The 23,877-nt window shown below is 41.2% G+C and overlaps 1 protein-coding gene across 2 annotated transcripts in view; it reads left to right on the top strand.

Annotated features, from left to right (window-relative positions):
* SDK1 (sidekick cell adhesion molecule 1) overlaps positions 1-23,877 on the top strand; it is a 411,416-nt gene that overhangs the window by 311,299 nt on the left and 76,240 nt on the right. Inside the window, exons 22-28 of one of the 2 annotated variants that reach the window (XM_014946238.1) lie at positions 666-787; positions 9,526-9,635; positions 11,487-11,637; positions 13,543-13,780; positions 19,626-19,741; positions 20,047-20,236; positions 22,217-22,315. In XM_014946238.1, the coding sequence (XP_014801724.1) occupies positions 666-787; positions 9,526-9,635; positions 11,487-11,637; positions 13,543-13,780; positions 19,626-19,741; positions 20,047-20,236; positions 22,217-22,315 (1,026 nt within the window). Of the gene's footprint in view, positions 1-665; positions 788-830; positions 924-9,525; positions 9,636-11,486; positions 11,638-13,542; positions 13,781-19,625; positions 19,742-20,046; positions 20,237-22,216; positions 22,316-23,877 lie in introns of those variants that run through there. The other variant, XM_014946237.1, reaches the window with a different exon arrangement.

Genomic DNA, 23,877 nt, shown 5'->3' with positions numbered 1-23,877 from the left:
GCTTTTGTTGATAATTCAGATAATATTAAAAATGTAAATGCTGCTGTAAACTTGACTGATGTGAGGCAAAGACCGGATTGGGGCTGCAGATATTTCCCCATAGAAGGTAACCTTCTTTTTTCAGGCATCAGAAGTGCCCTCTTAAATCCATCTATTACGGGTCAATAAAAAATAACAAAATCTTCTGCACAGACTGCCCCAAAATCTGAATCTTCTTCTGTTGTTAATAATTCTTAAAGTACGTGCAATTTTCATATAAGTGAAAATTATTGTCATTTAATTCTGGAGAAGCAGGAGTGCAGTGGAATTAGGTGACTTGGCAAGTGACTGGCAGATCTGGAGCTGGGAAGTACCTTCCCCCTGAGCCACCACGCTTTGTCAGTTATGCAGCTTCTCTAAAATAGTCTAAAATAGTAGCTGTAATTCTGTAGATGGGCTCTTTCTTTTCTTGTTTGATCTGTAAAAATGTGATGCACGCTCAGAGCAGCAGCAGTAGTAACATGGTGTGCAATACTCTGCCAAAAAGGAAAAAAACCCACAGCTATTTGCTCTATTATAATTGTTACCAAAGTATTTTATATGCTGAAATATCCAATGTCAACCTGTGTTACCGGGCCCTCAACAAAGAGCGTTTCCACTTTTCATTTATGTTTCTATTTCTTCAGAGCTTCCTGGTGCTCCATCCAACCTGGTGATTTCCAACATCAGCCCTCGCTCCGCCACGCTTCAATTCCGGCCAGGGTATGATGGCAAAACCTCCATCTCCAAGTGGATAGTCGAAGGGCAGGTATGTCCCTGACAAAAAGCTCTTAATGAAGTTTCTGCTGGTGATTTCCAACATCAGCCCTCGCTCCGCCACGCTTCAATTCCGGCCAGGGTATGATGGCAAAACCTCCATCTCCAAGTGGATAGTCGAAGGGCAGGTATGTCCCTGACAAAAAGTTCTTAATGAAGTTAAAAAGGGTCTGGATAGCGAATTGCTGTTTGGATGACAGTTTTTGTTTAACTTTGGATCGAAGCTCCCCAGTAAATGGCCTGGTGGTAGCTGTTCAGGAGGTCCCAGAAAGGTCGAAATGTGAGGGAGGTGGAGAGGCTCAGCTGAAAAATGTCTGTGTGGTGGCAAGTGAAAAACGGTCGTATGAATGTTGTAACTTCTGTTCACAGGAAGAAAAATATGATATATAATATATATATATCTTTAAGTAATTCACATGGATTTTTGCAAAGCGACTTTGCTTATGTTCAGAAGAACACGAGATGCGTCATAAGCAACACACACAGCAGAGCTTAAATCCATCCATTTATTTAAAAAAAGGCTTTGAAACCTGTGTTTATGTTCTGTCAGTTGTATTTGCAAACCAGACGCAAACCTCAAATTGTTATCTCATAGAGTCAGAAGTATAGGAAGAATTGCACTGAACAGTAAAGGTACCATTACTCATGAAACTGAGTGTATTTTTCTGTCTTGTAATGGAATATACTGAGGTTTTCTATCCAGGCCTCTAGATAGCAAAACGATGACTTCTGTTCTTCATCAGCTTTAAACAATATCCCTCTTTCTGCTGTCATTATGCCTTGGAGGAGTTATATATTCCTCATTTGTTCTGCTGACAGATGAGCTTTGCTTCTTCCTTTCCACCCACGGATCTTTATAAATAATATAATCTGTTTTTAAGACCAAATGTTGGACTTCTTAAATCACCGTCACTACTTAGACATGTTGATACAATCACTTCACTTGGTAATGAGATTGTTGTGAACAAGTTGGTACATTTTGTACAGTTTACATACACATTAGTGCATATTACAGAATTAAACACTGAAATCCTGTAATATGGTGGCTTGGCACATACTGGGGAAGCATTTTTGTGCTGGAGCACCACATAGATACTGCTCGGAATTTGTTAATTCTTTCATCCCATGAGTTGCAGAATGCAATTTATATTCACTACAGTGAAATAAAATTGAATGCTTTAAAACTGCAGTGATAATTAGCATGAAGTTCATCTGCATCCTTGAAGAGCCCTAGGTACAATTAGTGGTTGAAGGGTCCATGGTGTGCAGGAAGAGAAGGGAGGACCTCTCTTGTTCCCAAACCCTCGTCAACATCTTATCTATCAGGGGATTCATGGTTTTGATAGATCCTGGATCCAGGAATATCTACCCCATTTGGGGAAGGAGCACAGCCAAAGTCTTTGTGGAGTCTGTGCAGTTCTTTTCATCTACCCTGCAGGTTTCCTCTGCACCATACTTCACTGCTTAGGTTTGGCACAACAAGACACGTTGTTCCAAGTGGATTTAATTAAAAAAAATAATAAATCCTTGCTCACATGAGTGAGCTCGCACCTTGCTCCCATCTTTTCAGGTAGGCAGCAAAATTGGTGAGTCCTTAAGGACAGAGCAAATCCTGTCTCCAGGTTGACAGCTGCATATAATCCTTTGTTCACAGCCCCTTTCTGCCAGCACTCCACTTGAACTCTCTTTCTCTCTTAAAGTGCAATTCCACAGCACCTTTAGCCAATCTAAACTGGAGCTCTCGTTGTCCTGCTCCTGTTCCCTCTCCTCATCCCCGTCACTCTTACCAGGACTTTCTTACCCCTGCCTTCCACTGATTCTGGTGTGATCATCCACAGAGCTGCTACAAAACTTGATCCAGCCAAGAACAAATGAGTTTCAGAGAGCTCAGGTCCCTGCATGTGGTCAGAAGGGCTCCATCACAGGGAAGGGGATGGGACTGTGGTTGTGAGAGCAAAGATGAGGGCAGGAACGTCTCAGCCCTGACTTGGATTTGGCTGCTGTGGACCTGCCCTGGGCCATGGGCTTTTCTCTCTACCTTTTAAAGACACGCAAGCTTTCACAAACCAGCTGCCAGTGACACCCCAGGGTTCACTTACACCTTTCATGTTGTTTGTTCTAAGCAGTGTGTGTGCTGGAATGCAGGCTGCTGCTGCACCATCAGTATTTTCGCTGTGTTGGGTCGAAGCACAGTGGTTACACCCAACCTACATCAATATTTTCTAAACAAAAATACAGAGAAGCTTTTTTTCCCTTTTAATGCCATGGGCTTTTCTCTCTACCTTTTAAAGACACGCAAGCTTTCACAAACCAGCTGCCAGTGACACCCCAGGGTTCACTTACACCTTTCATGTTGTTTGTTCTAAGCAGTGTGTGTGCTGGAATGCAGGCTGCTGCTGCACCATCAGTATTTTCGCTGTGTTGGGTCGAAGCACAGTGGTTACACCCAACCTACATCAATATTTTCTAAACAAAAATACAGAGAAGCTTTTTTTCCCTTTTAGATCTTTCTTTCATGGGCCCCTGTACAGCTTTTAATAGCACTGTTAATTGTTTCATGCCTTAGCATTAAATTAAAAGCCACTTAAGGCGTGGTTTTGCATACTGTGATTTTAAAGCAGGTGGTATTGCGGAGTTATAGGATTACATTTAACTATAAAACACCAATCTCTATGTTCTAGTGTACTTTGCAATTAATCAGTTGAATTAGAGAATAAAAATCCTGTCCAGGCACGTACAGGATGTACATCTCTACCCATTCCCAAATTTTTTGAGCGTTAGCCTTTCTGCAAGTTTGCAACAAGGCGCAGAGTAGCTGCAAACAGCTGTTAGCTTAGGAAAAAATACGTTGCAGTTTACTAAGATCTTGTACAGCATGATCTGGCCTGGAAGGAGAAGAGCTAGGTCCATGTCCCCACACAAGGCTGTTCCCTCTGGGCTGTGTCTCTGCTGTGGCTGGGTTCAGGATGAAGCATTTCACTGTCGTGAGCTTCCCCTACGTCCCGCTCTGTCTGTACAGCTGGGTGATGGCTTTGCCATGGACATCCCTTACACATTGTGTCTTCTCTTCCATCTCTACTGGGAGTATACCCTTTACTCTGAATTTCTGAGTCCTTACAGACAAACTACTTTATATTCACACACACAAACAAGCTGCCACCAACATCTTTTTCTTCTTTGTGCCTTTTATGTGGGCACAAAGCTTCCTTGATAAGGGCAGGTCTGGAAAATGTTCCAAGTATTGCATTTTGGCTAGGTGCCATTTTTGAAGCCTGATACTTCATGAACAATTTGGATGAAAAACACAGCTGGGAATTCCAGTTGACGTGAAATTTTGTACATCTGGCCTTGGCTTCTGCTTTTTGTGCTAGAGTGTAAATTCACAGGAGCTGCCGTGGAACTAATTCTCAATTATGTCAATGAACATGAGAGGAGAATCAGGTCTTTAAGATTTTAGTGCTGGTAGATACTGCAATATCAAGCATTAAAAATCCCATTTCTGTGTTTCTAGTGAAGCTACGTTCTGTACTTCTGAAGGGATTTCGTAAAAATCACTAGGTTGTTTCATTTCCATCTTTCCGTCTAGACTCAGAGGACTGGAGGAAACTAGATTTCCAAACAAAGAACTGCAAAAAAGTACCAGTGTCATTTAAAAAATATTTCTAACATTGTTTTTCCATTACATACAGTATAATCTAAAGAGAAGAGAGTCTAATGTAATATAAAGGTTCTGCTGACACTTGTTCAGAAGGCCCAGAAACAGTCTTGTGGCACTGACACTCACAGGTAACATGTTCATCCCCAAAGAATTTCAGTAAATCCTTCAAATCATCCTGTGCTCTCAGGTGCAGTTAGAGTATATATTGCAGTCGTATGTCCTGGCAATTTGCAACCAAGAATGGCACTGGATTCCTCTTGTTGTTCATGTAGTTTTGTGTTTGCACCCTCTACCTGCTGCAGTCCAGTTTCAGCTTATTTTTCTCGTGCTGGATTTTCCCCAGGTTTTTGTCAGAAGTACGTAAATAATTTCATCGTGGTGGTGCCTTGGTAGGTGCTCAGTCCACAGCACTGAGCTTTCCAGTGGGTGATTAGAGAAGCTGATCTAACTTCTGCTGAGTTTGCTGTGTTTTTCTGGTGACTAATGTTATTGTACAGACAGCAGAAGACCTGTGGAATGGGCGAAGGCCACTTATGAAGAGGTATTGCAACTCACAGAGCCATGAGAGGTTTTGCTTATAGCCCTTCTGCTGTTTTTAGAGAGATTTTATATGAATATCATGGTGAGCAGTAGCAGAGTTTCAAAGTAATAAAACCTTTTAAGTGTTATCATTGTATTTGCTTGTAAAGCTGTGAGTTGGGAAAGGCATTGTAACTTTAACCATGAAGTTATCTGGTTTTGTGGGTTAAGTCAGTGACCCAGATAGGATTCATCCATTGTACGAGGCGATTCTCTTGGTGTCACTTTTACTTTGGAGCTGGTAAATAAAGTGTCTGAAACTCTGACAATTTTATGCCTGTGCCAATCTTTAAATCAAAAGTGGCTGAATCGATTTAAGGATTTTGCAAGAAAAAAGATTGCACCCAGGCTGACATTCTGTGAACCGAATTTCTCCCAAAGCGATTTCAAATGTGTGAGTTATGGACCTCTATAATGAAAACTCTGACACATCTTGAACTATAGTAGAACACAGGGTGCCTCTGTAACGTGTGGAAACATTGTGTTTTCCTTTCCTGCACTTAGTGCTTCATAACTGTTCAAAATGTTGAAAGCATTACTGTCTTATACAAAACAGCGCAGTGAATGATTTTTTCATTCCAAATTTTAATTATTTTACATTTCTTTTAAGTCAGAATTCTCCAACTTTGCACGTATAGTCCATTCCATCAAAAAATGTTAAGTTACTTTATAAAATATGAATGCATTCCATTTTAGAAATGGAGAAACTAATGCATAGAGAAGTAAAGGGTTCTGACATCACTTCCAGTATTGTTTTATACTCTCTCATTTCTGTAAAAATAAATGAATATGCCCTTTTATTGAATGTAATGCCTTGGGAACAGCTGAGAGATGGGAATGAATATGTGCTAGCTTGTGATGGCTGATCATTACTGAGAATTATATGAAGTGTCTCGGTGGACATAGGTGTCTTTATTGTGGCAGTCCTGGGGCCTCCTGGGGCTTGCGGTCCTATTGTATAGAGAACTGTTAAGATGCAGAGTGCATTTCTGAAGGGGTTTTTATGCCAATGGTAACAGAAAAGCAGTTGGTGTTCTCATCTGCCTCCTAAACCAGTGCACACATAAATATGTGTGCATCTGTCAACAAACATCATCTTTTTCAGAAGTTTGCATACACTGTTATCCAAAAAACAGCTACAAGAAAGAAGCCTCCAAATTAACTTTATTTTATGCACAGCATCTCATAGTGGACTCTCTTGCCCCTCAAAGGATTCTTTTATCCTTACCACTGCCCATGGTTCTTTTTGCCCTGTGGGAATCCCTTTGTACTCTGATTCTTGAAACTGATACGTTTCCTCTGATCTGACATCAGAGTGTTTCAGCAAAAATAATTTCCTTTTCCTGCAAGAGCCTGAAACTTGGAATCTACTATAGATCTTGTGGAAGTTAAAAATACAGAAGTCCATCACTGACGGTTCTCTTCCAAGACTGATTTCTGAGATTATTGCTAAACAAGTGAAACTTGTTTTGAGTAGCAGTGACCTTGAGTTGCTTGGCCACATGAGTCAGAGATCGTACAGAAGTCCCCAGGCTGTTGAAGCTACCCCACAGTTGTTCACCCTTCAGTCTTGTTATTTTGGAAAAACTCCCCACAACAGAAGCACACTTAAATTATACTAGTGATTTCAGTAGATCTAACCCTTTGAGTTAGTTTCTGCTGGCACCAGATCCTGGGAACAGGGAACATGAGAAGGTGTTACTCTAACTAAAGCAAGTTTCTGATCTATTTTTCTTCAAGTGCTTTGCTGAATCACAGAACTATGCCTGTGGCTCATTTCTGGTTTTGGTTGGTGGTTTTTTTTTTTGCTACCTCTCTCTCACTACCTTTCAGCAGAAAATTAGTCAAAAAGTGGTTAATTGAGACTGTCTGTGCTGCCGTTTGCCCAGGGTCACCACCTCCCAACACAGGTAGTGGCCACCTGTTTACCAGCTGGTTCCTGAGCTTGGGAACAACCAAAGCGTCCAGCTTGGTTGGCATCTGCCATTTCCTCATGGGCTGCACCCATCATTCCTGGCAGGGAGAGCATTCAAAACTAGAAAGCTGTCTCCTGGGATAGGTTTTGAGGGACATATAGAAGCTTTCACTGTTTCTCAATCACTAAAAGATCTTTAATATTTCCAACTTTGCAGCCAGCTGGTAAATGTCTATCTGCAAAGCAGGCAGGAGGTTTTGGCCACCTCTCAAGCTTGAGTCAACGTCAATTGTTCACAACCCTGTGGGCCTCTGGGTCTGGACCATGTGGTCCTTAATGTGTATTAATGACCTGCCTGCTGCTGCGTAACGATTGAAACCTGTGGTCTTTTTTTTTCTTTTCTTTTTGCTATGCAAGAAATATTTTAAAAAACTCTTACTGTTCATCGAATACAAAAAGACGACTAACTCACCACTGGAGATTATTTGCAGCCTCCAAAGCTGTGTGGCTTGTTGCTATACAATTACTGCAGCGCTGTGAGGTGATGCTGTTAAGAGCAAGGAGTTTTGCAAAAATAAGCATTTACCATAGACTTTCTACAGAGTTAATCAAAAACTCTTTTGATAAAAACTGTTCTGTGTTTCCTTGACTGCAACCAACCCTGTTTTCCTTTCTTTACATAGGATTTGGGTTTGGTTTTTTTCAGTCTTCATAATCTCTTTGTTGTCTGGGTTCAGTTTAGGGCTGTTCTGTTCTACATGCAGGCCCGTCTCAACTTGCTTCCTTTAAGCTTCTGCATCCATAGACTTCACTAAAATTTATGGATTTCACCTGGGACCGGGAATTTTAAAAGGCCCATAATCTTCACTGACATCTGTTTTACATGTTGCTTGGTGTGTGGCAGTGTCCTTGATAACCAAGAAGACTGAGAGGCCCATCAAGACTTGTGCAACCACATCCCTCCATGAAAGCAGTCCTCTGCTAGGAAGATCCCAGAGCCTTCTTCTCAAAGTGCAATGCAAAACTTATTTCTTTGGCCTAATTTTCCTTGTGTCATTCCTTCATGCACAAACATAAATATGCAGCACATCAACTCCTGGGTGAGCAGAGAACTAAAACATCTATAAATAAATCAGGCTGCTTCTCCTGAAGGAAAAAAAAAAAAAGAGTGAATGAAACCTAATTTTCTATTTGAAGTACTTGGGATATGCGAGATACTTTGGGCTACGTTGCTCATGGGGTGCTTTGACAGTGTCTGTTGCTGTAACTAGTATAAAGAACTCGTAAGGGACCTGTTTAAAAAAGATTAAAGGAAATAACTCTTTACACAGTGGGTCAGGAGCTTCTGGAATTTGTTGCCCCAGCAGTCTGTGGGAGTAAATAGTGGCAGCAGGTTACAAAAGGATTAGGCATCTTCATGGATATTAAGTCTGTAAATAGACACTAAAGGGAGTAGCTGCCCATGTACCCTCACGTGTCCCTCAACCGCGACTGTGGGTGCCAGGGTGGGGTGGGGGAATTGGGGTACAGGTGCTGCCCTTTGTGGTAGGGTTGAAACACCAGAGGAGACGTGCAGGATGCTTGGGAATTATATTGAGGAGCCATGTCTAAGATCCTCTGTGATTCAGCTCTTGTGAATCTCCAGAGTGAAGCCCAACCATCCACCACCTCTCTTCTGTCTGCTTCTCCACACTCCTTCTGTGGCTCCTATACACACAACCCTGATGCTGCCCTGATCCTACTGATGCTGCCCTCTTCCAGGGTCCCAGGTCAGACTCTGGCCCTTCTGCTCCTATACACACAACCCTGATGCTGCCCTTTTCCAGAGTCCCAGATCAGATTCTGGTCCTTCTATCATGTCTTGTTGACTTCCTTTTAAGTCCTGATGCATCTTCATTTTAATCTCCAGAAAGCTATATGGAAAGCTTTTAAGTCCTGATGCATCTTCATTTTAATCTCCAGAAAGCTATATAGAAAGTAACGCTCTCAATTCTCGTCACCGTTTTGTCCCTTGTAGCACTGCTGTAGCTAAGGATTATGTTGGGCAACATGTTGTGATTAATTAATACAAAGGATTGCACATGGAAAATCTTGGTCTAAGTGCAGACCAGCAGATGAGGTTAAAACACTTTTATTCTTTGACTTTGTTCTTGTTTCTCTGTCTTCATTTCTGTGGCATTTGCCTCCATTGAGACTGACTTAGTATGCATCAGTTCCTGCGGTTATTATCAAGGCTATTTTTCATTTTGTTATATTACTACTTGATACTTTTTGTGTTGTGGCAGCAAGATTGAACAGGGCATTAGCGCTCTCGTGGTGTTTTTCTGGAATAGATCTTATGAGAGGATCCCAGTGAAGTCCCAACAGGTACAAGGAGGCTTGGCTAACTTGGCTGTGTTGTCACTTTGCAAATAACTAATGCCTTGTCTTATGAAAATGAATATTAACTGGATAATATGTACTTACAAGCATTAGTCCTTCCACTGCTGGGGTGACACACATCGCAAAAGAGGTTATATATATAATTGTGTATATATATAGTCTGCTTTATGTTCCTTCTTAAATTTCTCGTGTACAGGTTGGTGTACTGGGTGACGAAGAAGAGTGGGTGAGTCTTCGTGAGGTGGAGAATGAACCTGATGCTCAGATGCTGGAGGTACCCAACCTTACTCCTTACACTCATTACAGGTAAGAACAGCAGGTAATTAGCTGCAGCGTGAAAAAAAATTAGTAAAAAGCAGCATGGAACAGGTTTCCTAATCAGAAGCAGCTGTCTGTGTTTTCTAATCTGAAGGAAAAGGTTTGCTGTTTTCATAGTTTATACTTAAAATTACTCATCTAATATTGTTAATTGTAATTACATACAATACGGTTTGTGACATTAAAATAGAAATCCAAGTACACAGTGAAATGCTTTTATGAATAACTGCTGTCCTGTGACTTCCCTCATCCGAAGGGCACACCAGTGCAACATCAGTCAGTGACAAATCAATTGTAGTTAAACTGGTGCAAACTTGTAATTACATATTTACATCAGTTTAAACATCATTTTATTGATTTAGTTTAATTTGGTAGCATCAGTTAGATGAAATCTTTGTTTATAAGAATTTACCAAGTTAAGTTTAATAGATATATGCAATGCTTAAACTGATTGAAGTGAATCTACATTATGGGTGCACCCCAGTTAAATGAGATTGATTTTTAAATCAATTCAATTCAAGTGATGCGTTGCTTTAGTATAGACAAGATTTGAGAATTTGAGGTACTCAATCCTAATGAAAAATACTTCCATGAAACAGCTCGCCTAATGTAAAGGCTGGTTGCAAGGAGGTACAGTGGCAAGTGCTAAATCAGCTTAATAAAAACTTGTAGCTTTTGCCCTGGCTGAAGGGCCCTTTAGCCAGCCCAGGTGCTGGTTGAGCTAGTAGTATTCCCTAGTGTTTTTGAGGGTTTTTCTCTTGTGCATACATAGATATAAACCTTTTTTTTCCTTTTTTTTTCTTTTGTGTCAGTGTAGAGCAATTTTATATCATTTTTGGAAACATAGAAAGTTGTTGCTAAATGAATTTGTGGTCCTCTGGTCAGCTTTAGTCATTGTCCACTGAGGAAATACATCATGAGAGCTAATTATCTGAGCACATCTTTAGTAGCCAGCTTTGTTTCTGTATTTTGTGCCAAGGTTTGAGAGTGAAATCAAGGACAGTATTTGTTTAATGTGTTTCCTTTAATGCGTTTTCTAGAGAGATTAGAGCAGATAAATAAACACTGCTATGTTGAGTAGCTCACCCTTTTTCCAAGCTCAGCCATTAAGTTCAAAAATTAAATGTTTAGTATGAACAGGTCGTGTATTTATGTGCAAGTGCCGGATACCTCTAATTGCTTGTGACGGGTGAGAGTATCTGAAACGTACAGCACGTCTTAATTATTTTGTGCTTCCTGAAAAAAAGATTTCTCTAAATCTTTTGTGACCCAGTAGGGATTTCTATTGTAGAAGAGACGGCTTTGAGCAGACAGGGTATTTTTTAAAGACGCATATCCATATTAAATAACTTAATCTTTCTTGTGCAGGAAGGCTGAAAATGCAGCACAGGGAAAAATCAGCTCCTTTCAACCAGTAATTGAGGGGAAATGTTATCACTAGCCTATTTTTTATATTGACAGAGAATGAGAATATCCGAAGTTTGATATTTTAATACCTTTCTGGATGTATTGTACAAGCATCGCAAGAGAAAATCACTTACTGTTAGCATAAGCTCATCAGACTTGGTATAATTAACATAAATTTCTCACACAAATACCTAAGTTTCTAATAGACTCTAAGCTAATCTCATTTTCAATTTTTTAATACCTGAGAGGATCTGAAAGCGGTTACCATAAAGCGTTCAGCAGTGAATACAAAGGGGACCTGCACGCGACGACCTTTGTGGAACGTTTAGAAGGACCTAATTTTGTATTTTTCCATCTTTTCCCTTGTTCTGGAAAGAGAGGTACCACTCGCAGAGCTGTTCCAACCCACGCTGCATCTTTCCTTCCCTCCAGGTTCCGGATGCGGCAGGTGAACGTGGTGGGTGCCAGCCCCCTCAGCCAACCCTCCCGTGTCATCCAGACCCTGCAGGCTCCCCCCGACGTGGCCCCCGGCAGCGTCACCGTGCGCACGGCCAGCGAGACCAGCCTGTGGCTACGATGGGTGGTGAGATGGCCAGTGGGGAACGGGGGGCCTTGGGATGTGGCTGCTTCCCCTGGGAGTCAGGCTGGCGCTCAGGGAATGCCTTCTCCTTGCATTCGGCATCAGGGATAACAGCAAAATTATTTCCTTTTTCCGAATAGTCGGAAATCTAGAGACTTACCTTAAGTGCCTTATTAATCACTTAAATTGCCTACTGCCACTACTTCTGCCACTTCATCAGGGGAATATATGCCTGTGTGTAAAACCTTGGCTTTTCAGCCCCTCTAGTTGCGCAGCCTGGGTCAACACGTGGGACAGGAATATAATACTTGAGTCAATTTGCAGTTTCCTAGGGCTCAGTTGTTTGCTTTGTACAAAACCATCCCCAGAAGGTGCACGCCGGCCACTGGCAATCATCCTGCAGGTCCTGAACAGCTGTGGTTCAAAGGCAGCACAAAATTTGCCCATTAAACTCCTGTAGGAAGGCTATATTTATGTGAAAGGGTGTGGAGTTACGTGATAAAACGCAGAAAGAAATGACTAATTGCAAAGATGCAGTGATTGATGACATTGTTGTGCCCCTTTGACTGTCTCAGTTACCTGCAGAGTTGCCACGTTGGGATTTATTTGGCAATTAACCTACTCCAAAATGGTTTTTCTTATCCCACGTTAGGCAGAATTTTCTACTGGGGTTACTGTGGTGTGAAGTTGATGAAGCACAGGTTTCCTTTTGCCCAAATGTTAGCTTTTCCATGCATAAACTCATTATGGCTGGAAGTCAAAATCAGGCTAGAAACAAGAGACTTTTTTCTCCCGTCAGAAAGGAATAATTCCAGTTTCTCAATGGGACACTGCACCTAATTCTGAACCCTGAAAGAACAAAACATCAAACTTTAAGATGTCACCTCACTATCCACAGAAAAACCATTGCAGTTCATTTGATAAGACCAACATAACTCACTCATGGCTTTACCATGTGAATAACATGCCCACGTTATTAAACCTTTGGTACTATACCCAGACCTATATAGATCTTCCATGAAAATTAACTCAAAGTTGCTTCAAGAGCCTTTAAAACATTTTTTCCCTTGCTGGGCTACCTGGAAGCCTGTTTTTTATGAGTCAAACTGTGCTGGGTTCAGAAGGAGCAACAGCCACAGCTAAAAATGACCTGATACACTTTTTTCATGGTTAATAGCATCAGTATTGGAAAGTGTTTAATCTCTTTGTTCAAGACCTGCAGGGGAATCTGTGTCCCCCTGGGAGCTGGGAATTCCTTCCTTCCTACAGAATAAGGGTCACATTTCTAGCCCTGCTTGCCTGCGGGGTACAGTCTTCTAAGCTGTGAAATGTTAATGTCTATCAAACTTTCCCCGTGCTTCAGAACTGAATCTCAGCCATCCGTGGCGTCATGGAGTTAGTTTTATGGGGGAAAAAACTCTAAACTTCACGAAGTAGGCTAATTATTTCGTATTTTAATCTCTGAAATTGCTTGGGGAGTTAGAATACTAGAATAAATCTCTGCTGATAAATGAGTAGGCAGAGAGTCAGTAAAGAAAGTAAAAAATGTACGATAAATGAATTTGTCACATGCTTCAGCAATTTATCATTCATTTCCATAATTAATCACAAAGCTCTGAAATATATTGTATTCATATCATCTCAGTTGATACACCCACAGCAAATGGCACAGTTCTGTGAGCATATCAATTGGGTTCAGAATTAAGGTAAAAAGTAAAAGAAAATTTCAAGCAACACAGAAATTTAGAGATTGTCAAATATAAATAAAACACAAAATTGACCTCTTGGTCTTTTTTTTGCCTTCCTATGGCCTTATATGAGTTTGGACAATCTTGGTATATAGTTTGGAAAGCCCCGACAATGTGTTTTATATAGGAATATTGTGCTTTCCTTTGTGTTGTTTGCCAGCCCCTCCCCGACACGCAGTATAACGGCAATCCCGAGTCGGTGGGGTACAGGATCAAGTTCTGGCGTGTCGATGTGCAGTCTCCCGCCCTGATGAAGGTAATTAATGACCGGTTGGAAAGAGAATACACCATTGAAGATCTGGAGGAGTGGACAGAGTACGAGCTGCAGATCCAGGCTTTCAATGCTATCGGGGCAGGACCATGGAGCGAAGTAGTGCGAGGTCGTACACGGGAGTCGGGTAAGTCAAAGCACCGTGTCTGCTGTGAAGGACACATCTGAGAACTTCAGCATTTTCTGCCCTTTCATTCAGGGTTTTATTTGGGGTTTTGGTGGTTTTTTTTGCTTGTTGACCCATTAAATCTAAAGTGAAAGAAAAAACCACAACAACCTCTAGAAGCACTGAAGGCAAAAAGACATACAGACGTTTGAGGGAGTTATTTATTTTATTTCTACCCTGCTTTATGCTCCCATGCATAAACCTGCAGGCTGATTATTTAAAGCAAACAAAACAATCTACCTCCCCATTCCTGCCCCCGTTTGGCAGCAGTACAGACAGCACAAGAAGTTGTACACAGCCTTCTCGGGCTGAGCAGGTCTCTCGTGCTGCCTCTCCCTCCCCAGTACCCCATCGCCCCTCATTCTCCCCCTTTTCCCCATCTCCTTCTGGGCTCAGGCAGGTCTTCTCACAGTTATGGTTGTCTGAAATCTAGTTTTGAGCACCAAATATTTCTAAAAAGGCACAAGTAATTTTAGAGAGCTGATTACCCATATAGAAATAAAATAATTATCTGAGCTTTTGATGACACGTTTTCAAAACTGCCTTCTAAAATTGTGTGTACAAGGCTATATAGACATAAGCTGCATATAGACCTGGAGCATGAGCCCTGTATTGACTAGCTAATTGTCCGTGCTAGCTTAGAGACTTCAGAGATCAGAAGCAAACTCTCCATCTTAGGCAACAGTAAAATATTGTTAACTTAGTAGCAATGGTAAAGACAGATCTTGAAAAGCTGCGTTCTATATTTCCAAACCTCCCCTATGTGTGCCTGATAAATTAAAATTTATATTGCAATCGAATAACAAAATGGATGATACATATGGTTTAAAAGCTTAATAATAAAAATTGGTTGTGACCTGTGTTTATGTATAGTTCAACACTGATATTTTTTCTGGGTATTTTTTGCTATTTTTCTTCATGAAAAACGTTTTGGAATTTAATCCTGTGCATACCCTACACTTACAGACACACATTTGCGTGTCTGTGAGCTCTGTACCAGGTGGGAAGCGTGACCGTGCGGTACGCGGCAGGGTTTGCTCTGCTGGTTCAGATAACTCTCCTTTGAACTAGCCCAGGAGGAGGCTAAACAAAGTCGTCACCTTCCATTAAAGTGTTGCTTTTTGGGAAGTAGTAATTGGAAAGCTATTGCCAGAGGTATTTTAAACAAGACATGCTTGTGCTGGAGTTAGAGATAGCACGACCCAGACAAAATAGTTTTGAAGTGTTCCGTGTCATAATAAAAAGATACCACATTCTCCACTTTCTCCTTTCCCCTGCTCTTCAAACACTTCTTTTGAAACGTAGTAAATACTAAGATTAAGTGATTTCATAAAACCTTAGGATTACAGTGCTCTTGCTCAGCATCTAAAGATCAGAGGTTACATGTGTATTTGGCATTTTCTCTTGCAGCATTAAAAGAAGGTTGACTTGAAACTGATTGTAGGAGGCACACAGAAACTGGGATCAAAATAACACAAAGCTGTGATCTAGGCCATAAGGACTCATTTGGTTTTTTTCATGTGTTTTCTTTGATACTAACATCTGATTGCTTGAATACAGCAAGTCAGGGCTCAGACTTTTGGCTGTATCTTCTTAGATTTAGAATATACAAGAAGCGCTGGCATAGGGGCAAGCTGGATGGGAGAACTTGGGGGAATCTGCGATTAACCTGTATACACAGTCAAATGGGGTTAAAATACAAATAGAAGATATCTAAAGACAGAGGGAAAGGTCAAAGCATTTTTAGGTCTGTCTTCTGAACTGTAAGGAAAATTCTATTTATCGCTTATGTTCTCAGAGTACTTTAAAAGTCGGTGTCCTAAATATTTCTTTTTCCATTTTGTGGGTAACAGAGTCTTAGGGAAGTTGGATTTGGCTGGTGGTGCAGATTGTAAACATCCCTCACAGCTGGCCAGAGGTGATTTGGCCACGTTCAGGTGGTTTGTGTGTTTTACACCGTCCAAGGAGCCTAAGAAGTTAGAGCCCAGGCACTAAATCAGCTCGTGGGATCTCATGACAGTGGCAGCACTGGAGTCCAAAACCTTTATTGAAAATAAAGCTGTACTTGACCACTTCTGTTCATTTTAGAATCATATCACTGATAGCTGAGCACACATGCTAACAATAAAGGAGCGTGCTGTTACAGGTGTGCTGTTGGATATAAAACATCTTGAAACCAAAGAAACTATGAGAGGATAAATAATGCTGTAGTTTTTGGTAACCCAGGCTTGAAAAACAGTTGGGATGCCCTAAGATGAAAATCTGGGATAGGGTTGCAAGCAGCTGATGGAGGGGGATGATTGAGATTTTTAAGCAGGACAACTTTTATCAATCTGAAATGTTTTATAATGTTAGAAATTAAATAACTCATTAAATTTTACAGTGCAAAATAACTGGAGAGTTACAAGCTCAGTTTCCACTCAATAAATTGACATTGATAGCAGGTACAACATAGAGGAATAAAGAAAATGCAAAGACCTCTGATGTATTAGAACAACCTTGACAGGGGCTGCTTCCTTTTAGATATAAACTGTCTTGTTTTCCAACAATTCATCTCAAATACACTGAACTCAGTGCCTTAATATTTTTGGGGGCTCCTAGTACTCAGCTACATGAATGTGTGTACTTGTCTTACAAAATCAGCTACTTGTAGAAGCGTGGCCACATGTCTGTGGCAAGGATCAATCTGTTGATGTTTCAGAGGCTGACCTTCATGAAGCCGTTACTGCGCTGCGATAAAGCATCGCTTGATAATTCAGATGTGGTCCCGTGTCACTGCAGGGATTTGTCAGTTCATACACGCTGAGGATTTGGCCTGCGGTGTCTAATTTTGTAGGCAAACTGGTTGCGTGCTGCAGCGATGCCACTTTTGCCACGAACCTTGCTCTAAATTTGCACTTCTTAATTGACGTCAGCAGTACAATATGCCAGCTCAATTTGTACTTTCGAAAACAGTAATGGATGCTAAACTAAAATGAGCTGCAAAAATGGAGAGAACCACTGCATCCTGATATCCAGCTTTCTTAGAAAGCCGGGATACAAGCTAGCTTGTTAAAAGCTGCTTTTGGCCCAGTTAGAGACATAAAACAGCATCATTTGCTATATATCAAATATGGCTATGTCAGATGTAGAAAGAAGATGCATGATCTTAGATGCCAACACAGATAACCTTAAAAACTTGAGTTCTTATTGAAGTTCCAGTGCAAAGTGCCAGTAACTCTCTAATTTCCTTCGTTTGATCTTTTAAAGCACATCGTGCAGCTGGCAGTTTGCTGGATTAGCTCATCATTTAGTTTCTGTGTTTCCGGTTCATTTCGTTAAAGCTCTGAGATTTTTTTGGACACTGTTGGTTGGCTTCTGTACTGTTCTTGCGGGTTTTACTAATGAGAACTCAGCTTTGGAGCTTATAACAAAGTCTTAAGTGCAACAGTTAAGGAAACCAGCATTGGAGAAGGGAGCTTGCAGAGGAAAGAGGGATCTGTGTGCCTCACTCAAGCCACTAATTAGTCTCAGCTAACTGTAATTTCTTAGTGAACTGTAATTTCTTTGAATCAGGGTATCCTGAGAGAGGAGAGGGGTCAGAGAAATGAAGGTTACGTTTCAATTAGTTCTTAAAGGGTCGATGAAAGTCTTTTACTTGATAAAAGACTGGCAACAATAAGATCCATAATATCGGTTGCAGGTGCTGAATTCATACATCCATATTAGAATTAAAATCTCAAAACTAATATGAGAAGCGGAGAATTAAAGCTCGCTCGATGACCATGAGCATTTTTGCCATTTAGGCATCGGGCTCAGATTCCTTTCCAAGGAGAGGGGACATTTAGCTGCTCTGGCTGCCACTGGGAATTAAGAGGAGTCTGGGCTAATAAATCTTCAGACAGACTGTTCTCTCCTTTGTTGGCTGTCGAGTCCCCCTGCCAGCACCGTGATCCTACACACACCTCAGAGCGGTCGTGCACGGGGGACCAGCCTGGGCACAGCCTCCACCTTTTGTCAATTCGGGAACTCTCGTGGCTGCTGATCAAAGAGGAAAAGAAATATTTGTAAAATAAAGAAACTTTTTTTTTTTTCCTCTCTTGAAAGGCTTTAAACCAGATAAAATAAAAATAAATGTGGCTGGAAAAGGCTGCTTTCCCTTACGCATTCTGGTTTCCTACGACCCACCTCCACCCTTTCTCTCTCCAGAAGTGATTCATGTGGGAGTAGGTCTTTGTGAAGATCTCCAGATAAAGTTATGGCAGCTATCCAAAGACACTCATGGCTCCTGGCAATCTATTTTCCTTTAACATAATTATATCCTTGTGGGGGATAAATCTAGGAGAAGATTTTTTTTATTTTTTTAAAAATAAAAGCACTTGAGCGTTGGAGGGGAAAAAAAATTGGATTTTAGTCTGCTGCAGTGTTGTGAGATGGTGCTCTGTTTCTCATGCCCCAAATAATTGTTAACAGGGAAATTGTTTCAGAAATGACTATCTCTGCAGTTAACCTTGAGTGCACAAGGGTGGGGGGCGGTGCGTGTTGGGTTTTTTTTTTTAAATTTATATTAATTCTGGTGTCATACTCATTATCTCGTTCATGTTGCTAGGAGCTTCAGGAGCTCGCCTTCAAAACAGCAGATCTGTTCTTTCATTCGGACAGCCAGGAAAGCATTACTTCTGGCAGAGATCGGTGCTCCTTTTTGTAATATATTCAGGACCTAATCAAGCCTTACTGTCCACAAGTGCTTGTGTAACATAACCTGGTGAAACATTCTCGTGAGGCCTGACAGGTGTATCATGCTTTGAAAAAGATTGTACCCTTCAGATGTTAGAAATGCCACAGGAGGAAAAGAAAAATAAATGCGAAAGGGCAGCATAAAATGTGAACTCTTAAAAATAGCCTCAAATTCTGCTTGTGTAACATGGCACGCTATTAAGCTTACCCACAAAAGCTTACAGTTGTGTGGTTGTTCTGTCGCGGTTAGTGTTTTAATGGCATGAGAAAATGCAAGTTTGCTCTTCTCTCGAGTCAGAGAAAATTACAGTGTTCCTGTGCCATCAGTTCTAATGATGTTTCTAGTTTCATAAGAGCCAATTTTGCAACATAAATGAAACGGGCATATCTTTCATTTGCACCCTATCAGTCCCTGAAAATGCACCTTGTGTTAATGTATCCATCTATAATTGATGTATTACAAATGCTGAGCACTATCACATAATCAAAAGTCTCAGAGGTTAAAGAACTTCTTACTGAACTGGGAGTGCAATCCGGTGGTCAAAATTATTGCTAACTCTAGACAAGATGCTATAATTTCCTTTCAGATAATACAGGAAGCCAGGGGGATGTAAAACTTCTTGAGAGGACAGATTGTACACTAAGATAAACTCCATTCATAAAGATTTCTAGCTTTTGGCACAGGGAAATAAAATGTATGGGAAAGAAATACCGGAAGATAGACTTCTCTAGAAGTCCGGCAATTTAAAGTTGATTGTAATTACTGCAAATATATAGAACTTGAAATGTACTCGTGTCTGTCTGTATTTACTGTCTATCTGTAGGCACAGTATTAAATGTTTAGCTCTTTACAAATGTTGTGATTTCTGAGATGAGCCGGCAAGAAATTGTGAAGCAGCTGAAATATAAAGATGATGTAGAAAGAATAGAAGAGAAGAAGGGATTGCCTAGAACCTATCCGTGTCCTTTTGGATTTGAGTGCTTTTCTATGAGAATCTGGAACAATCCCAAGCAGATGGGGAGATGGAGCAAGATGATCTGGTATTTCTTACTGATTTCTGCTTTTTTTGGTAATGCCGTGTGATTCCAGTTCCCTCGGCTCCTCCTGAGAATATCTCTGCTGAAGCCGTGAGTTCAACCCAGATCCTCCTGACGTGGACTGCAGTCCCTGAGCCCGAGCAGAATGGTCTCGTCCTGGGTTACAAGGTATGCAACTGGAATTTCATGCTTACTTAATTTTAATGCGTTACCTATATATTTTTTGCATTTGTTGTTTATTATTCATCTGCTGGATATCTATATTATTCCAAAGCCAGCCAGAGAACATATAGGAAATACAGTGTTTTTGAAAGGGGTGATTGATGAATATTATTTTATATTTTATATCTTTTTATTATTATTTTTATTATTATATTTTGTGAAAAGGAGGAATCTAAAATGCGGACCCCTCTTTTCAGTCCCCATGTAACAATCTTTTTCTTTGTATATTTCCTATACATTTATTCTGCCAGATACTTTACAAAGCAAAAGATTTAGACTCTGAACCAAAGAGCCAAATAGTACGAGGTAACCACACTCAGTCCTTCCTGCTCTCTGGCTTGAGGAAATACGTGCTCTATGAGATCCAGGTATTGGCCTTCACTCGTATCGGAGATGGGGTCCCCAGCTCTCCTCCAGTTATTGAAAGAACCAAGGATGATGGTAAGTTTACAGATTACCAAAATAAGTATCTTACTTACCTTTTAACACTGCTTTCTTTCAGTGATATAAGTGTAGACAAAAGCCCAAGGTATGGCTATTTGTTGGGGGGGTTTGCGACTTTGAATCTTAAGGACTAGATCCCAATTTAGTATAACTCAGCACTATTCCATCGGTCAAGGGCTGAGGATTTGGCAAAATCACAGAAAACCAGACTCCCCCATTTCTTATTTCTCTGCAACTGATGAAGAGGAAAAAAGCTTCTAAAATTGTATACTGAAGCTCGATGTAGACAATTTCTATCAAAGACTATTTTGAGTCCAATTATAAATTCCTATTGAAGTTCAATCATGCTCAAAAAAAAAACCTTAAAGTAAGAGTGCTGCAATTGAAAGCAATAAACAAATCTGGGTCTGATTGGTCTGAAGGAGAGAGATGGAAATTGTAATTTCAGTAATCCATTTTCACTTTTTTTTTTTTTACCAAAAAGAATAAGGCATTGACCCTGGCAGATGATCATACCAGCTTCCTTTTGCAACTGCCTCCAGGGATTCCTGTGAGCTCCTGGAGTCCCGAGGGCACTTTGCTGTGTTGAAGGAACCCAAGGGAGCTCCTGGCCTCGATGGTGCCTACTCACACCCGTGTGGTGGGGCCATTCCTGCTGAGGGGGCTTTACAGACATTTAGTTCAACTCTTAACACATTTTTGGCTTTGCAGATGCTAAAGTTACTTTTCAGTTCCTTACCTTTTCAATATTAGATTAAGTTAATATCAGTGTGAGAGGCTTCTGTTTATTGCTCCCCATGAAAATGAACAACAACCAAAAAAAGTCTCTTCTTTCCATCAAAATCTTTTCAACAGTAATGGACTAAACATTGGTTTCTAGAAGCAACTTCATTAGGTTAGGCTGAAAACACATTCAGATTTCTGGCTTAACAAATCATTTTCTATGGAGTGCAGGAAAGAGTAAGAGCACAGAGGGACAGGAATGGGGACAGGAACAGGGACAGCAGTTCCCTGACATTCTTTTTAACCATTTTCCCAGCTCACTGCCTGTGTGGGGACTTGGCTTTTCTTTGAAAGGAAACAAAGAGAAATTACTGTTAGCAGAACTCTGCAGGGAGAGGAAAAGCACTCACTGAAATGTACATATCAGACTATAATGAGAAATACTTAAAACTGTTTGTTTTAGATAACCCCATTATAGCAGTTCCCTCCTTAAGTGTGTGTTGGCAAATGATACAAATTGTTCTTCCATCTCCATACCCCTGACATAAATATGTTGTGTCTCCTCTGGGCTCAACTTAATTAAAAGTATCATCAGGGGTAATGCAGGTGGAATTTGTGCTGAAGGGGAAATTTTGCAGATGCTAATGTATGAATTAGCATCCCTTCACCTTGTGAACCTGGGCTGGTCAGTGCAGCCGCCAGCCATCTGTATTCATGTGCATCTCACCTGCCTCGGGTTCTCCTGCTCAGACCTGAGTGTTTAAAATGCACACCTAAAATCAGAAGGCAGTTCAAAGCTGGTGCAGATGACACGGAGAGGAGTTATTATTCAGTTCTAACAGGTATGAAGCAGATTAAGCAGACACATAACTCTCTGTAAAGGCAGCTCGGTGACTTGGTTGATGGTCCGTGACCAGTTAGGGAGCCGTGGTGCGGCCGACACGCAGGGACTCCTGTGCTGCTGGGACATAACTCCTGTGGAGGTCAGAGCATCCCGCTAAACCCAGTCCACAGGTGTGGTAAAACACCGTAGGGTCCACTGGTTCTGTGTCGTGTTTGGTGTTCGTGGGGGCTGGAGGCATTTAGTCATGGATAGAATACCTCAGAATAAATTTATATTACAAATGTACATAGGTGCTCCTGACCATCTGCTGATTATTGGCGAGATGTGGCTTGGGCTGCCTTCTGTGTAAGGTGAGCAGAGAACTTGTAATTCCTCTGACATACTAGCCTTATCTCTCTTTGTCTTTCCAGCCCCTGGTCCACCTGTGAGGCTGGTGTTCCCCGAGGTGAGGCTGACATCCGTCCGGATCGTTTGGCAGCCGCCGGAGGAGCCCAATGGAATCATTCTGGGTAAGAGGGAGCTGTAAAACCCCCTGGGCTGGGAGAAGAGGGCTGGAGACCACAGCGAGCTCTGGCTGTTGGGTTGTCTTCCCCTTGCACGTTGGATTAGAAACTACACATGAGCAAATCTGTGGCTAAAAAAAAGAAAATATGTTGTTGTCATCTGAGAGTCACGGTTCCTTCCTTTGGATAATCCTGACAGGTCACAAGGAGTTAACTCAGGGGAAATAGAGGCAGAAAAGCATGATAGGAATTTGAGAAAAATCTCTTACCTTCCTGCTTTCATAACTCTTGTGCTGCCTTTGCAGTATGTACACCAGCCACTACTTGTACTTAAAACATGAAGACTTTTACAATGTGTAAGAATCCATTCTTGCCTCTAAAATTAAAGTAGCTAATAGTTACCCAGCAATTTTGTGTTCTCTGCTGATGTTGAACACATTTTATAGTATTTCTAGCTGGTGAGTGAAGATTTGTCTCTCAGTTCTGAAAGTAGAAGCTTTTGGTTTTTTGTGTAGTTCTCAGTCTGCCAGGCTTTTCTGATTCTAATTTCACTGCCCTTGTTCAGGCTTGCGTGTGGTCTTTTTAGCAATATTTCCTAAAGCCTTCACTGTTGGGTGGAGGGTGCCTGCTTCAAATGCTGCTGCATTGATGGCATCCCTTTAAATAAAGGACTGGTCTTACATTGCTTTTAAATCTTGAGTCAAGAACTCAAAATGTTGGCTCAGGTGTGAGCTTCCCAAAAAGATCCTGATGCCTGAAGAGGCGGGGAAACATCAAATGGAATCCGAAGACAGGCACTGCAGGGATTTTCTGAGCCCGAGAGCCAGTGTGAAGCTTGGCAGCAGTTTGCTGCCAGACAGATCCGTGCAGGGTTTCTCTGCAGCTCAAGGAAGCGTAGCTTCCAGGTTGTCTCATGGATTTGATTTGCTGCTTTGTTTTTTTAAAGGAACTGTGTGTCCTAGAACTTGCTCTCGGTAGAGATTGCGATTTGAATCACAGGATGTGGTTAAGGAGAAAAAAAATCATTTGGTAGAAATGATGAGAAAGTACATAAGATTTTGCTCTCCCGACTGTGTCCCAACCTCTCACGTTGCTGCACTTTGTCAGCCTTATTTGCTGAAGTCGCAAGCTCGGTGGAGTTAGGAATTCTCTTTTATTTGGTCTTTGCACAGTGCTTTGTACGATGCATCCCTTTCTCAGTTGATTCTTACTCATTGCTGCCATTTTGATGATAAAATCATACACACTCAGGGTTGGAAGGAAAGGGGAAGGGTGTCCCCTAGGGAATGCTTGGCATGTAGACTCTTGTCTCTGGTGTCTTGCATAGTCCATTCCCAGTAACACATCCCAGGATACTTGATACTGTCCTGACTTGGCACTTTCCAACATGGATGTTGTAACTATGTAGATCTATGACCCACTATTAATTCCTACCCTTTTTCAGCAGTACGCTTCCAGGTCAGTCAGTCCCTCTTTTATAAGTGCATTAAGCTTTTTCTTTCTAAGTGTGATAATTTGCAGGTGCCTTTATTGAATTTCATCTTACCGATTCCAGACCACCTCTCCTC

The sequence above is a fragment of the Calidris pugnax genome, unplaced genomic scaffold (genome assembly GCF_001431845.1).
Source record: "Calidris pugnax isolate Ruff unplaced genomic scaffold, ASM143184v1 scaffold123, whole genome shotgun sequence".
NCBI lineage: Eukaryota > Metazoa > Chordata > Aves > Charadriiformes > Scolopacidae > Calidris > Calidris pugnax.
This window is presented reverse-complemented; position numbering and strand designations above follow the sequence as displayed.